The sequence below is a fragment of the Oryzias melastigma genome, unplaced genomic scaffold (assembly GCF_002922805.2).
Source record: "Oryzias melastigma strain HK-1 unplaced genomic scaffold, ASM292280v2 sc00869, whole genome shotgun sequence".
Taxonomy (NCBI): domain Eukaryota; kingdom Metazoa; phylum Chordata; class Actinopteri; order Beloniformes; family Adrianichthyidae; genus Oryzias; species Oryzias melastigma.
In genome coordinates this window covers 1-11889 of record NW_023417455.1, presented here as the reverse complement: position 1 = coordinate 11889, position 11889 = coordinate 1, and the positions used below count along the sequence as shown (strand labels likewise).

The following is an 11889-nucleotide window of genomic DNA, read 5'->3' as shown; positions in this document are numbered from 1 at the left end:
ATGATACTTTTGGTAGAGTTTTTCAAAAATAAATAAACCTGATCTCTCAACATCATCCGTGTCTTCCATGGATTGTAAAGGAGATATACAGTCAAGGTATGGCAAACCGTTTTATCATTTAATCAACATCCTTGATATCAGGCTGTTTTAAGTCTAACTAGTAATGCCAGAAGAACAATGAGTTAACTGGTGAAAGTGCAAATGTGAACTAATTAACTAGTAATGTTTTAATGTGTTTACTAGTGGGGATCAAGGATATCGATTTAATGATAAAAAGACTTGCCGTATAAATACCACACATCATGGGAGCATCTGGTTTATGAACACATTTTTGGACAAGCAATGAGCATCAAGTTTGAGACATAAAAAAAAGGAGGAAATGGATGCAAATTTGACACGTGAATCGCGTTCGATGGGATTACGGCATTATGCTGAACTAGATAGATTGGTTCAGGAGCGTTACAGAAAAAGTTGTATTTCGGAGCGACTTACACATGTTTTTCTTATTTTTTTTCCTTTTTTTTTGCTCCCGTGATTTACACTCCCTACAGACATATGTGTTTTTTTTTTTGCATTTTTTTTCTCCTGCAATTTATATTTAATTTATACACGTTTTTAAAGCATTTTCTTGCTAATACGGCAAATACTCCATAGTTACCTTTGCATGATTTTTTTATTTTTTTAGTTCTGTGACTTGTACTTCATAGTGACTTATGTGTGTTTTTATTTTACTTCATTCTATATATTTATTTTGCATTTCTTTGCTCTTGCAGCTGATACTCCAGAGCAACTTATTCCCTTTAAAATATGATAAATGGGTGAATAAAAAAGTATTTCAAAGATCCTCTAACATCATAAAGTCTGTTTTTTATGTACTTTCTGCCCGTTTAAAGACCTTATTAGGTCATTTCACTTTACCTTTATCAATGCCGAGCTTCTTGGTAATTCCCGTCGTCTCTGCTGTGTTTCTTTGCAGATTTTTAAACAAAGCTGTGAGCTCAGAATCAATAAGTTCACCGTCACAGGAGTTTCTATAGCAAAAACAAAATGATAAGTAATCAGAACAAGAAAACAAACTATTTTAAACCTGACAACATTTCGTGTGGAAGTATCACAAACTTTTTCAGAGCTTCCCTGAAGTCTTTGGTCATGAAGAGAACCTGCAGAATGCTGTTCAGGTAACAGGTAGCTCCCTGGTTATTCAAGCCATAGTACCGAGTCTCTTTGACACACTGTGATAAAACATTAACAACACAGTTTTTACAAAATCTTCTATCTGTCAGGAATCAAACGTCTCTTACCTCCTCAATGGAGCTCATAGTCTCATAGTGTTGTTCTTTCATTTTCACATAATCCTCTAGTCAGAAGAGCAGCTCCTTCTATCACGAGAGCCTCTGTTGAAATGAAACGGCAAGTAAAAATGTAAACCGTGTTGCATTCACTGTGCGTGGGAAACCATAATACACATTTAGTGATCAAGAAAACACATAAGGAAATTATCAAGCTGAAGGTCAGAAATAACTGTAAATCTCTAAATATATATATTTTTAATTCACTGATCAATAATTGTAATTGCTTACATCTCTTAAGGGGTGGAGTGCTGAGTTCAGGAACAGTAGGACATTTGAGGACTGAGCAAGTCAGCAGTTTCTAAGATTTTTTGTGAGTCATAAATAACATAAAGACAAAATCTTTCAATTTGTAGGTTCTGCTTTTGGTTTATAACCTGTGAAATAATGCATTTCCTCTTTTCTGACTTTGTTTTTTTTTTGTGGTTTGTTTACCATTAAACTCATTAAACTCATGATAAAATCAATCTTTTGTCTTTTATAAAGCAGGACAAAAAGCATTTGAACATTTTTTGTTCTACTTAATGCCACACCAGCCACACCTCCAAATATCTGAACACAATGATGCCCTTTTTTATTTTTCTGCTTCCTGTTTTTATTTATTTATTCATTTATACCAATGCTAATTTCTGTGTATTCCTTTAACCTTGAATATTGAACCTTTTATAAATTTAACATGTATTATCTTCCAAAACCCAAGTGCATTCTGGGTGGGGATTTTTTCTGCCGTGTTTAGGCGAGCAGTGATAAGAATCTCTTGAATTTTGACCCGTGAGCTGGCATTACCAGGAATGACTCACACCAGGAACAAAAAAAAAAAAAAAGCAAAACCAGGAAGGAATTATTGTTGTGGCAAAGGAAATCACCCAACATTTCAGGTGTTGTTGCCGGGCAGGAAATACATTTTACCAAAATCAGTGTGGTTCCCATGAAGTTCGCTGAAAGAGAAAGTGAAAGAAACAAGCAAAAAAAAAAAAAAGATTTAAATAAATAATCTTCCATGTAGAATATTTTATTTAAGCATTACAATTTAAAATAGTAGGTTTGTATTTAGCAGATCTGTACCTCAAACATTGAATTTCTTCAATGAATATATGGAAGGTTACATTTATTTTTATTCGATTTTAGCCTAAATGTGTCGTTTTCTAGGACATAGTTTCTGCAGAGCGGCAGGAGTACATTAGAAATTCACCTCTGAGTTGTGGCGTGAAGTAAGCCCACCCCCACTTCCCATCATCCTTTTGTTACGAGCTTACAGCCCCTCACACTCCTAATTCGGATCCAGATTCCAGCTCAGACGAGGAAAACGAAGACGTACATGGATCTGTTCATCTATAAGTGGATGCATCAGAATGGAGCAGAGCCGGGAGCTTTTCAAACACATTTTTTTGTCTGCTCCTAATTTAAATCACAATGATTTCAATAAAGAAATACTCAAAAACACAATTTTACCATAATATTTTAACAAATCTCCTCCATCATGAGAAAAATGTTACAAGAACATGTTAAAAACTATTATAAACTGAATTTTCATTGGAGTGGGTCTGTAATAAATTGCAGCACAGCTGACTGGTTGAAAAAAATATCACAGCTTTGGTCTTAAAATGTAAAAATCTTAACATCTAAATCTAAAAAACACACACATAATAAAGACACTTCTAGTAAAGAATAATTAAGATGTGAGCCTTTATTTTCACTTTGTTTCACAAAAGTGAAATTGTGGAAAAAAAAATCAGTCCAAATAATAAAGTGACACACACCATAATAGAGAAACTCAATCACTTTAACGTTTTTTTAACTTTTACAAAACTGAAAGCTCTTGAAGCAATTTTCTTGTGAATTATGATGTTTACTGAAAATCACTTCAGTCTTACAGGATTTTTTTCTTATCACTTTTATTTAAAAAAGAAGTCACAATAAAAAATCAACTCATGAAGTCTATTTATACACAAATACAAGGTTCACCAAAGTGCTGAACAAAGCATAAAATTTGTAAAAACACATAACAGATTATTAATAAATACAATAAAAAAACTCAAATAGATCATTTTAATTAAAAGCCAAACTAAAAAGTGCGTTTTAAGAACATATACACTTAAAAGTAAAAGATTTTTATTAGCTTTAGAAACACACGTGCCTTTAAAATAACCTTTTCTAAACACTTTTGCACACCTAACATGTCAGTAAAGTCACCTTTGATGCCTCACAGGGATGGAGGTCTGTCTGGGGGCGACTCCACTGGAGCAGGGTTCATACGGATCGCTTGTTTCTGTGCATTCAGTCATGATTTTTAGACACACAAAGCAAAACTTGACCTTACATCGAGGACACACGATGCTTTTACAGTATTTTGAGCTGTGCTGCACCAGAGAGCCGCAGGTGGGACAGGCTCTGATGGAGGGACATCCTCTAACTTTTATGACCGATTCAAAGACGATATTTGGGCAGTTCTTCAGAGTTGTCAGAGCTTCACTGTAGCAGCCGTCATTCTCACAGCGGTCTGAACGTGGGTGTGGACCCTTCCACTCTTTCAAACACTGCCAGCAGAAATCAAAGTCTCTTCTTTTCTTTTTTGAGCAAACCTGGCAACGCACTCTCAAGTTAGACTCATCTTTCCTCATCACTGGAACTTTGCATCTAGGACACTTAAAATAATGAGAAGACAGAAGAATCAGTAAAAAAGGCTCAACTATTTTAGATATTGTCTTTTCACTGACATACTCACTAATTTAGTATTTTTCTTGCGTTCTCTGCCAGCGATGATTTTCATCGTTTTTTTAAAGTACTCCTTCTCATCAGGAGTCAGCAGAGCCATTTTACAGACCTCCTCATAAGACCACTCCTTATTACAGCCAGTCATGCCACAAACAAACCTGTTCTCCCCCTGCAGAGAAACATGAAAGAAAATCAATGTTATAAATCAATTAAACAGCAAAATCTCAGTTTAAATGTGTTTTGTCACTTGGTTTACAATCACAGTTTGACTAAATAATGATGATCTGAAGCTTCTTATTGACAGAAGTTTAATGTTTCTTATAGTTTTGAAGTTGGAGGATGATCCAAAACCTTTTCTAGGAATCGGATCACCTTGACCCACCTCATCCAACAGCCGGCGGCACCAGTTTGTGAGAGACATGGGAGTCACAGCGTGACCACAGGACATCTCTGCTCTGGGAGAATCAAAACCTTCATAGAAAACTGAGACAAACAATCACACAAAGTAAATTTAATCAAAGCTTTCCTGCAATCATTCAATGTTTTAACAGGAGAAACAAAATAAAAATGAGTTACTCACAGTCTAATTCGTCCTCTCGATCCACAAATTTTAGGGTTTTGTCCTTTAGATTGTAGACTTTTTCCATTTTACTCACTTTGTTGCCCCCCATTGTGTTGCAATTTATAAAATCCTGCAGAGAAATGAACTATTTTGTTTTTGTTAAGCTCTCGTTTTCCAGTCATGTGACAAAGTGAAACAAAACTCGTTCATATTAAGCTCCGCCTCCAGTGGTTCTGCAGTAAAAGTGGATCAAATGGAGGACAAACCTTTGATGCCTGTAAATAATCGGTGCAGAGTGTGTTTTACGGCTTGTAAACTGAACTCTTGATTTTCATGTAGGGGATTCTCAAACCAACACGAAGGTACTTTTTATTACCTGGGAGAAAATATGTCAATGTGGAACCCAAAATAAATAAATAATTAATGCCAAACTCAGTCAGATGATCACTATCTTTCTTCTTTGACAAAAAAGGTTCAAAAACAAGGAAAGGAAAGGATTGAATTAAATCAAATAAAATCAAATTAAATTAAATTAAATTAAATTAAATTAAATTAAATTAAATTAAATTAAATTAAATTACATTAAATTACATTAAATTACATTAAATTACATTAAATTACATTAAATTAAATATTTCAGTGACACGAAGAGTAACGCAAAAATGTTCTTGCTGAAGGAAACTACAAGTCACAGCCCTTAAGATGACGCAGATGTAGTCTGTCCAAAAAGAAGAGGTCAGAGGTCAACAGAGGCAGACGGAATGGGGTGAGGGACCATCAGGAAGAGATAAACGGGAAGCTTTTATTTATTAACTTTATTGCTTTGAATATCAAACCGTTTATAAATGTACCCTGTATTATCTTCCAAGGCCCAAGTGCATTCTGGGTGTTTTTTTTTTTTTTCTGCCGTGTCATGGTGAGCTGTGATTAGAAGCTTTTGAATCTTGGCCCATATACTGGCATTGCCAGGAGTGACTCACACCAGGAACAGAAAGACAAATCCAGGGAATGGAAAGTACCAAACTTCTGAGAAGCTACCACCAGGCCGAAAACCATCTTACCCGTCTTAAACACGGCTTCTCCTAAACAACATGAAAGAGAAAGTAAAAGAAACAAGAAAAAAAGAAAAGAGATATGCAGAAAATTGTGTCATAGTGGTGCAGTGGTTAGCACTCTTGCCTTATAGTCAGATGGTCCAAATCCCCACTGGGATCTTTGTGTGGAGTTTGCATGTTTTCTGCTCACAGACCTAAAACATTGATGGGTGACTCTAAATTGCCCTCAGGTGTGATTGCGTTGCCCTGCAATAGACTGGGGACCTGTCCAGGTCAGTGGAAGCATGTAGATGTTAAATTGAAGTGGTCCCAGGATGGAGCCTTGGGGTACTCCACATGTAATTTCTATTGGCTCAGAGGTGAAGTTACCAACTGACACAAAATATTTCCTGTCTTCTAAGAACGTTTTGATCCAGTTTTGTACTGGCCCAGTGAGACCCACCCAGTCGTCTGAGTAGTCAAGACACTGGACCCCACATTGGTTCTAACTTTAAAATTAAGATTTTTATTGGACTTGATCTGATCCAATCTGAAATGAGTTGATTTGATTTAATCTGATTACATTTGATTTGATTTTCATGTTCGTTGCCTTTATTATTAAATGGTTATTTCAGGGGTCAGTTATGAATTGAATATTTTCTTGTAAGAAAATTAACATAAAAGGTAAAACTGTGTCCTACCACAAATTTACAGCTGCTACAGCATTTCATATATTTTTTTCTTTTCAGCTGTGGATAATGTACTATAAAATTAAACCTTTTTTCTTTCATTTTTCTTCTCTTCTACCTGTCAAAATAGTTTTTAAGTATTGTTTTCTTCACAATGTCTCTTTAATGTTATGATTGATGTAAAATGTGGCTCTATGTAACATCCGTTTGCTGTTTTTTTCAAGTTCCAGTGGAAATAATTAACGACCAACCATAAATAAATACATTTTATTTAATTGTATGAAAAAAAGATGCAGAGTCCAGAGTTTATCACCGACGCCACACAGGGATGGAGGTTTGTCTGGGGGCCACACCATCTGAGCACGGATCAAAATGAGCGCTCGTTTCCAAACATTCTTCTGTGATTTTAAGACAAACAAAGCAGAACTCCACTCTGCATCGAGGACAAAAGACATTTTTACACTCCAGTGAGCTGTGCTCCAGCAGAGATCCACAGGTGGGACAGGCCCGGATAGAAGGACACCCGATGACGTCCACAGATTCAAAGTCGATTTCTGGGCAGTTCCTCAAAGTTCTCAGAGCTTCACTGAAGCAGCCGTCATTCTCACAGCGGTCTGAGCGTGGCTGTGGACCCTTCCACTCATTCAGACACTGCCAGCAGAAATCAAAGTCTCTTCTTTTCTTTTTTGAGCAAACCTGGCAACATACTCTCAGGTTGGACTCATCTGTCCTCATCACGGGGACTTTACATTCAGGACACTGTGAAAAATGAGACAATGACAGAACAATCAGTGAAAAGAGTAGATTTCAAATGTTGCTATTTACTGACATACTCACTAATTTAGTATTTTTCAAGCGTTCTCTGTCAGCGATGATCTTCATGGTTGTTTCAAAATACTCCTTCTCCTCAGGAGTCAGCAGAGCCATTTTACAGACCTCCTCATAAGACCACTCCTCATCACAGTCCCACACCCCACAAACAAACCTGCTGTCCCCCTGCAGAGAAACATCAATAAAAAACAGGGTTATAAAACAAATAAAAAGTGATTTATTAGTTTAAAAATTAAATATCATAAAATCATAGCCAGTTCTGCTAATCAATAAGGATCTTTAGCTTTTATTGACACAAATCAGATGTATTTTATATCTTTGAAGATGGAAGACTGTTCCAAACCTTTTCTAGGATCAAGCGGCACCAGTTGGTGAGAGACATGGGAGTCACAGCGTGACCACAGGACATCTCTGCTCTGGGAGAGTCAAAACCTTCGTAGAGAACTGAGACAAAACAATCACACAAGATACACGCAAGCAATCAAAGCAATCATTCAATGTTTTAACAGCAGAGACAAAATAAGTAAAAACGAGTTACTCACAGTCTAATTCATCCTCTCCATCCACAAATTTTAGGGTTTTATCCTTCAGGTTGTAGACTTTTTCCATTTTACTCACTTTGTTACCACACATTAGGTTGAAAATCCATTTACAAAATCCTCCAGAGAAATGAACTGTTTAGTTTTGTGAAGCTCTGTGTTTTTCCAGTCGTGTGACAAAGTGAAAGCAGTGAATCAAAACAGTTTCTTATTAAGCTCCGCCCCCAGTGTTTCTAATAGAAGACGATCTGCTGGTTCCTGTAAATGGGTGGTGTATACTCTGTATTATGGGGTGTAAACAGAGCTCAGCTGTTCATGTTCATTCCTGAACCAGCGCACAGGTGCAGTGAAGTCTTTGATCGGCTGTGGTGAAACACGTCGAGGTTAATCCAAACCAGAAATGATTACCAAACACAATCTAATGATCACTATCTTTATTCTCAGATGGAAAAGTGCCAGAAACAAAGCAGGCGGCTGACTTTGATAAATGCTTTCGGTTTTGTTTGGTGTTTTGGTAACTCTTGGGTTTTTCAAAAGTACGTGAAAATAATGGCAGGTGAACAATTTCCGTGTATCAGTTAAGACAAAAAATAAAAAAATAACTCTATAGTCATGTTATTTTAAAAACGGGGAAAAGATATAAGACACATTTCAGCATCGGGTAGAGAGAATAAAATCCTTCATGCATTACTCTTTCTTTTTTAACTTCCTATCCCATTTAAATATTAATTTAATTGAATTCTCTAAGTCTAGATGCAAATTTTAAGGGGACCTTTCCAACAATATCTCATGTTTTATGGAGGCATAAGGAGAAATTTAGGGGTTGAAATTAAATGGAGACCACAGCAAAAGTCCAAAAAGAGACTGTCTGTATTTAAGAAAGCTGTGATTTATTTTTTTTTAACTAAGATGGTCATTTAGGTTTTTAATTAATTAACATTTCAGAAAATAAAAACTTTGTTTAAGGTTTAGCTAAAAGCCTAAAAATATGTAATAATTGTTTTTGAGTGTCAGCTGTCACAGACATGTGGTATATTTGAACTATTATTTGAAGCTTATTTAGTATTTGAATAAATACCAATTTTATACCGTGAAGAATTAAAAACACACAATATGTAGGAGACCAGGCTGGTGAAACGGAAACATTTAATAAATTGACAAGAACCATAGAAGCAACAAAGGTTGACAAAGCAGAACAGATGACACTGAAGAACTGAAAACCAGACACTGAAGGCAGATAGCTAAATGAAGGCAGCTGTGGATGAACCATCTAAATCTGGTGAGACCAACAGAGAAAAAAAATCAGTCCAAAACATCTGAAAAATTCAAGAGCAGAACTCTTACAGTACCCCTCCCCAAAAGGGCAGATCCCAGACGCCCAAATCCAACACAAAACTTGAAAATAGGGGGACCTGGAGACAAAACAGAACAAAAGATAACCAGAAACAAGGTTCCTGCAGCCAAACAGATTAGAGGGGTATCAGAAGCGGTAATCCCCAACAGGAACAGATTCCATAGACTTGGAATGTCCTCAAAGGCTGCAGGAAAACCCGTGGTGAGTTCGTACTGTCAGGAACTGGTGGTAGAGGACTCAAAATTCTGGAGACCATGTTTGGTAATGGAAACTTTTAATAAATTGATCAGAACATAACAAGAACCATGGAAGCACAAAAAAATAAGAAAAAGAGGCGTGACACGGCAGAACAGGTGATCTGATGCTGAAGAACTGATAAACAGAACATGATAGACCACTAAAACATCACAGATATCCCAAAGCAGAATGCTCACAGGTTTTTAGGGGCAATTAATCATTAAAATTGTTAGTTGTCCACTATCTTAGTTTGAGACAAATCAAAACAACTGCAGTTTTAAGTCATCGATATTATTACTTTTGAGCTAAAAAGTAAATTATAAATAGAGTTACATTTAAGAACACTAATGCTATTAAGCTTAATCTTATCTTACATAGAAATGTGAGTTGACAAGTAGAGATGACCAAAAAATGTTTTTGTTGAACCTTCAAAATTTGACTTAACATTAATTCTTTGCTAGAATCCAATCAAATTTGACAGTATCATACCACCAAAGAAGCAAATAGCCTCGATAAAATACAGGACTGTCTCTGCCAAACCGCTGGAGCGACTAGATATGATGAAAGGTGAGCAACAACATTCAGTGGAAAATCACATAATTATTTCTGTAGCAAAAAGAAGTCCTCAAACGGATCATGAAGAGCTGGTGATCGTGGTGTCTCGGTCTCTGAATCCTCCGTGGACCGTCACCACCATCTGGATCAGAGCTTTGGGTTTCAGTCCGTATTCTCCCAGAGTTTTGGAGTCTGAATCCAGCCGTTTGCCGCCGTATGTCAGCGTGGTTTCTGCTGTCATCTGAGCTGTGTTCAGAACAAGAGAGAAACAAGATTAGATCAATTATTCAAGAATGCAGAAGTACACCTTTAATGCCAGAAGGAGTCAAAAACAATCAAAGTAGATTATCAAAAACGATTTAATTAAATGTAGAGTAAAAATCAAACTACCTGGGTTGCCGGGAAGTCTTTGTATTTGGTCTTTGAGCTGTCGGAGAGTTAGTATCTTCATGTCGTCCTCAGACTCTGCCAAGTCCACCGGCAGCTCCAGACCATCATAGCTCTTCACTTTGACCTGAACCACCGGCCTGTGAGAAACCCCAGAGGACCTCAAAGGAACAATGACATCTCCCTGAGCGACCATCGTGTGTTCTTCTTTCTGTCAGGACAGCAGTCTGAGAGTTCAGACTCAAATCCCTCCTTTTTAAGAATCCATCAAGGGGATTTTCTTTTACTTTCATTTACAGTTGTAAACAATTACATAATGACGTGACTCCTGGTAGAACGTTACTGCTGACGTCCTCCTGGAACAGCACATGGTAAATGTATATTAGAAGCTTTGTAGATGGGACAGCATGGATTATGGACTTGTGTTTGTTTGCATAGCAACAGCAGTTTAAATGTGAGATAGATGGCAAGTCTCAAAATAAAGAAACAAGGAAATAAATAAGATGAGGCTCTAAAATTGATCCTACCTGTCAAAGTTAAACCACTGTAAAATCCCCAGACTTTCCTTTGAGCACAAACCCACATCGCTGGGACAAACGGGGATCCACAGAGCAGGAGAACCTGTTTGAAAGGGTTCATTTAAATGTTCTCTTTACCTTTTTTTGTGAAATGTTTGAGTTCTGTCCTTAAGTACAGACTCATCGTTTCAGATCTTTTTCCTTTGGTTTTTGGCTCAGTTTCCTCATAACCAAAAATAACACGACTAGTTTTAGCAAATACATTTGTCTCTCAAAGAATGACTAAAATTTAACACATTTATTTAGTAAATAAAACAATTAAAAAAGGTTTTTGTTAATACATTTTTAAAAAATCACTAGTGAGGTATGTATTTGATTCAGAGTGCCGTCCATGTATATATACAGTATAAATACTCAGCAGAAGTTTATTATTTTGGTCTTCAGTGAACTAAAACACCATGACATTCCACAAAGAAGTTTGTTCTGAACTGTTCTGAACAAACTGGATTACTGTTCTTAAAAATAAATTGAATTCATATTTAGAATTTGATGAAATATTTTAAACACTTATAAGACAAGATAATTTTGAAAAAGTTTTTGGAATCAAAGAACATTAATGGTCTATAGAGAGTAAATAACGGATTTTTGATATTATTTGTCATGTTTTGTTTTCATTTTCAGGTCATTTTTCCACAACCACCTGAAGCAAGACTTCTACTGCCATCTAGTGGCGTCATTATGAAGTCATTTATCAACAGAATTGTCAATCAAAACAGGAATTCTTCTATTTTCCAATCTTGCTGAATCGCTTTTGGGGTTTCTCCAAATCTGCCACAGAGCCACATGAAGACAAACACTCACGTTCACACCGAAGGGATGATTTACAATCACACATTAACCAATGAAATTTGATCTAGGACTGTGTTCTGATGCATGTTAGTCTTGTATTTGAGATTAAGGTAAAGGTTAAGGGGAAAAGCTCAAACACAAGGACACACAATCCAGTACTTTTGAGGGCTTGATTGCATGTTTTTTTTGTGTTGCAGAGTGAGAACTCCTGTCCTTTTGCAGGATCTTTGTCCTCACGCAGATGTCTGGGAATAGGTAAGTGTTGTATAT

General features: G+C 36.4%; 2 protein-coding genes across 3 annotated transcripts; both read right to left on the bottom strand.

The window, feature by feature from the left end:
• Positions 1-2930: 2930 nt before the first annotated feature.
• LOC112139078 (probable E3 ubiquitin-protein ligase ARI8) lies at positions 2931-4796 on the bottom strand. Of its 2 annotated transcripts, none has more exons than XM_024261773.2 (4): positions 4645-4796; positions 4447-4547; positions 4075-4233; positions 2931-3994 (listed from the first exon to the last, which is right to left on the bottom strand). In XM_024261773.2, exons 1-4 carry the CDS (start codon positions 4733-4735, stop codon positions 3539-3541), a joined length of 807 nt encoding a protein of 268 aa, XP_024117541.1. In that variant the 5' UTR covers positions 4736-4796; the 3' UTR covers positions 2931-3538. The 2 variants fall into 2 exon arrangements, with proteins under 2 accessions (XP_024117541.1, XP_036067080.1); XM_036211187.1 differs by having other exon boundaries at positions 4641-4771.
• Positions 4797-6272: 1476 nt separating this feature from the next.
• Positions 6273-7992, bottom strand: LOC112139079 (probable E3 ubiquitin-protein ligase ARI8). Its single transcript, XM_024261775.2, has 4 exons — positions 7723-7992; positions 7524-7624; positions 7187-7345; positions 6273-7108 (listed from the first exon to the last, which is right to left on the bottom strand). The coding sequence occupies exons 1-4, from the start codon at positions 7811-7813 to the stop codon at positions 6659-6661; spliced, it is 801 nt and encodes a 266-aa protein (XP_024117543.1). The 5' UTR covers positions 7814-7992; the 3' UTR covers positions 6273-6658.
• Between the last annotated feature and the right edge of the window lie 3897 nt (positions 7993-11889).

What these genes read in the sequence shown, in the direction of transcription:
- LOC112139078 (XM_024261773.2), bottom strand. Translation starts at nt 4,735, where the DNA reads ATGGGGGGCAACAAAGTGAGTAAAATGGAAAAAGTCTACAATCTAAAG. An exon ending in TCGAGAGGACGAATTAGACT is followed by an intron (nt 4,548 to 4,644) that starts GTGAGTAACTCA and finishes TGTTTGTCTCAG; the next exon opens with TTTTCTATGAAGGTTTTGAT. An exon ending in GCCGCCGGCTGTTGGATGAG is followed by an intron (nt 4,234 to 4,446) that starts GTGGGTCAAGGT and finishes GTTTCTCTGCAG; the next exon opens with GGGGAGAACAGGTTTGTTTG.
- LOC112139079 (XM_024261775.2), bottom strand. Translation starts at nt 7,813, where the DNA reads ATGTGTGGTAACAAAGTGAGTAAAATGGAAAAAGTCTACAACCTGAAG. An exon ending in GCCGCTTGATCCTAGAAAAG is followed by an intron (nt 7,346 to 7,523) that starts GTTTGGAACAGT and finishes GTTTCTCTGCAG; the next exon opens with GGGGACAGCAGGTTTGTTTG. An exon ending in GCTTGAAAAATACTAAATTA is followed by an intron (nt 7,109 to 7,186) that starts GTGAGTATGTCA and finishes CATTTTTCACAG; the next exon opens with TGTCCTGAATGTAAAGTCCC.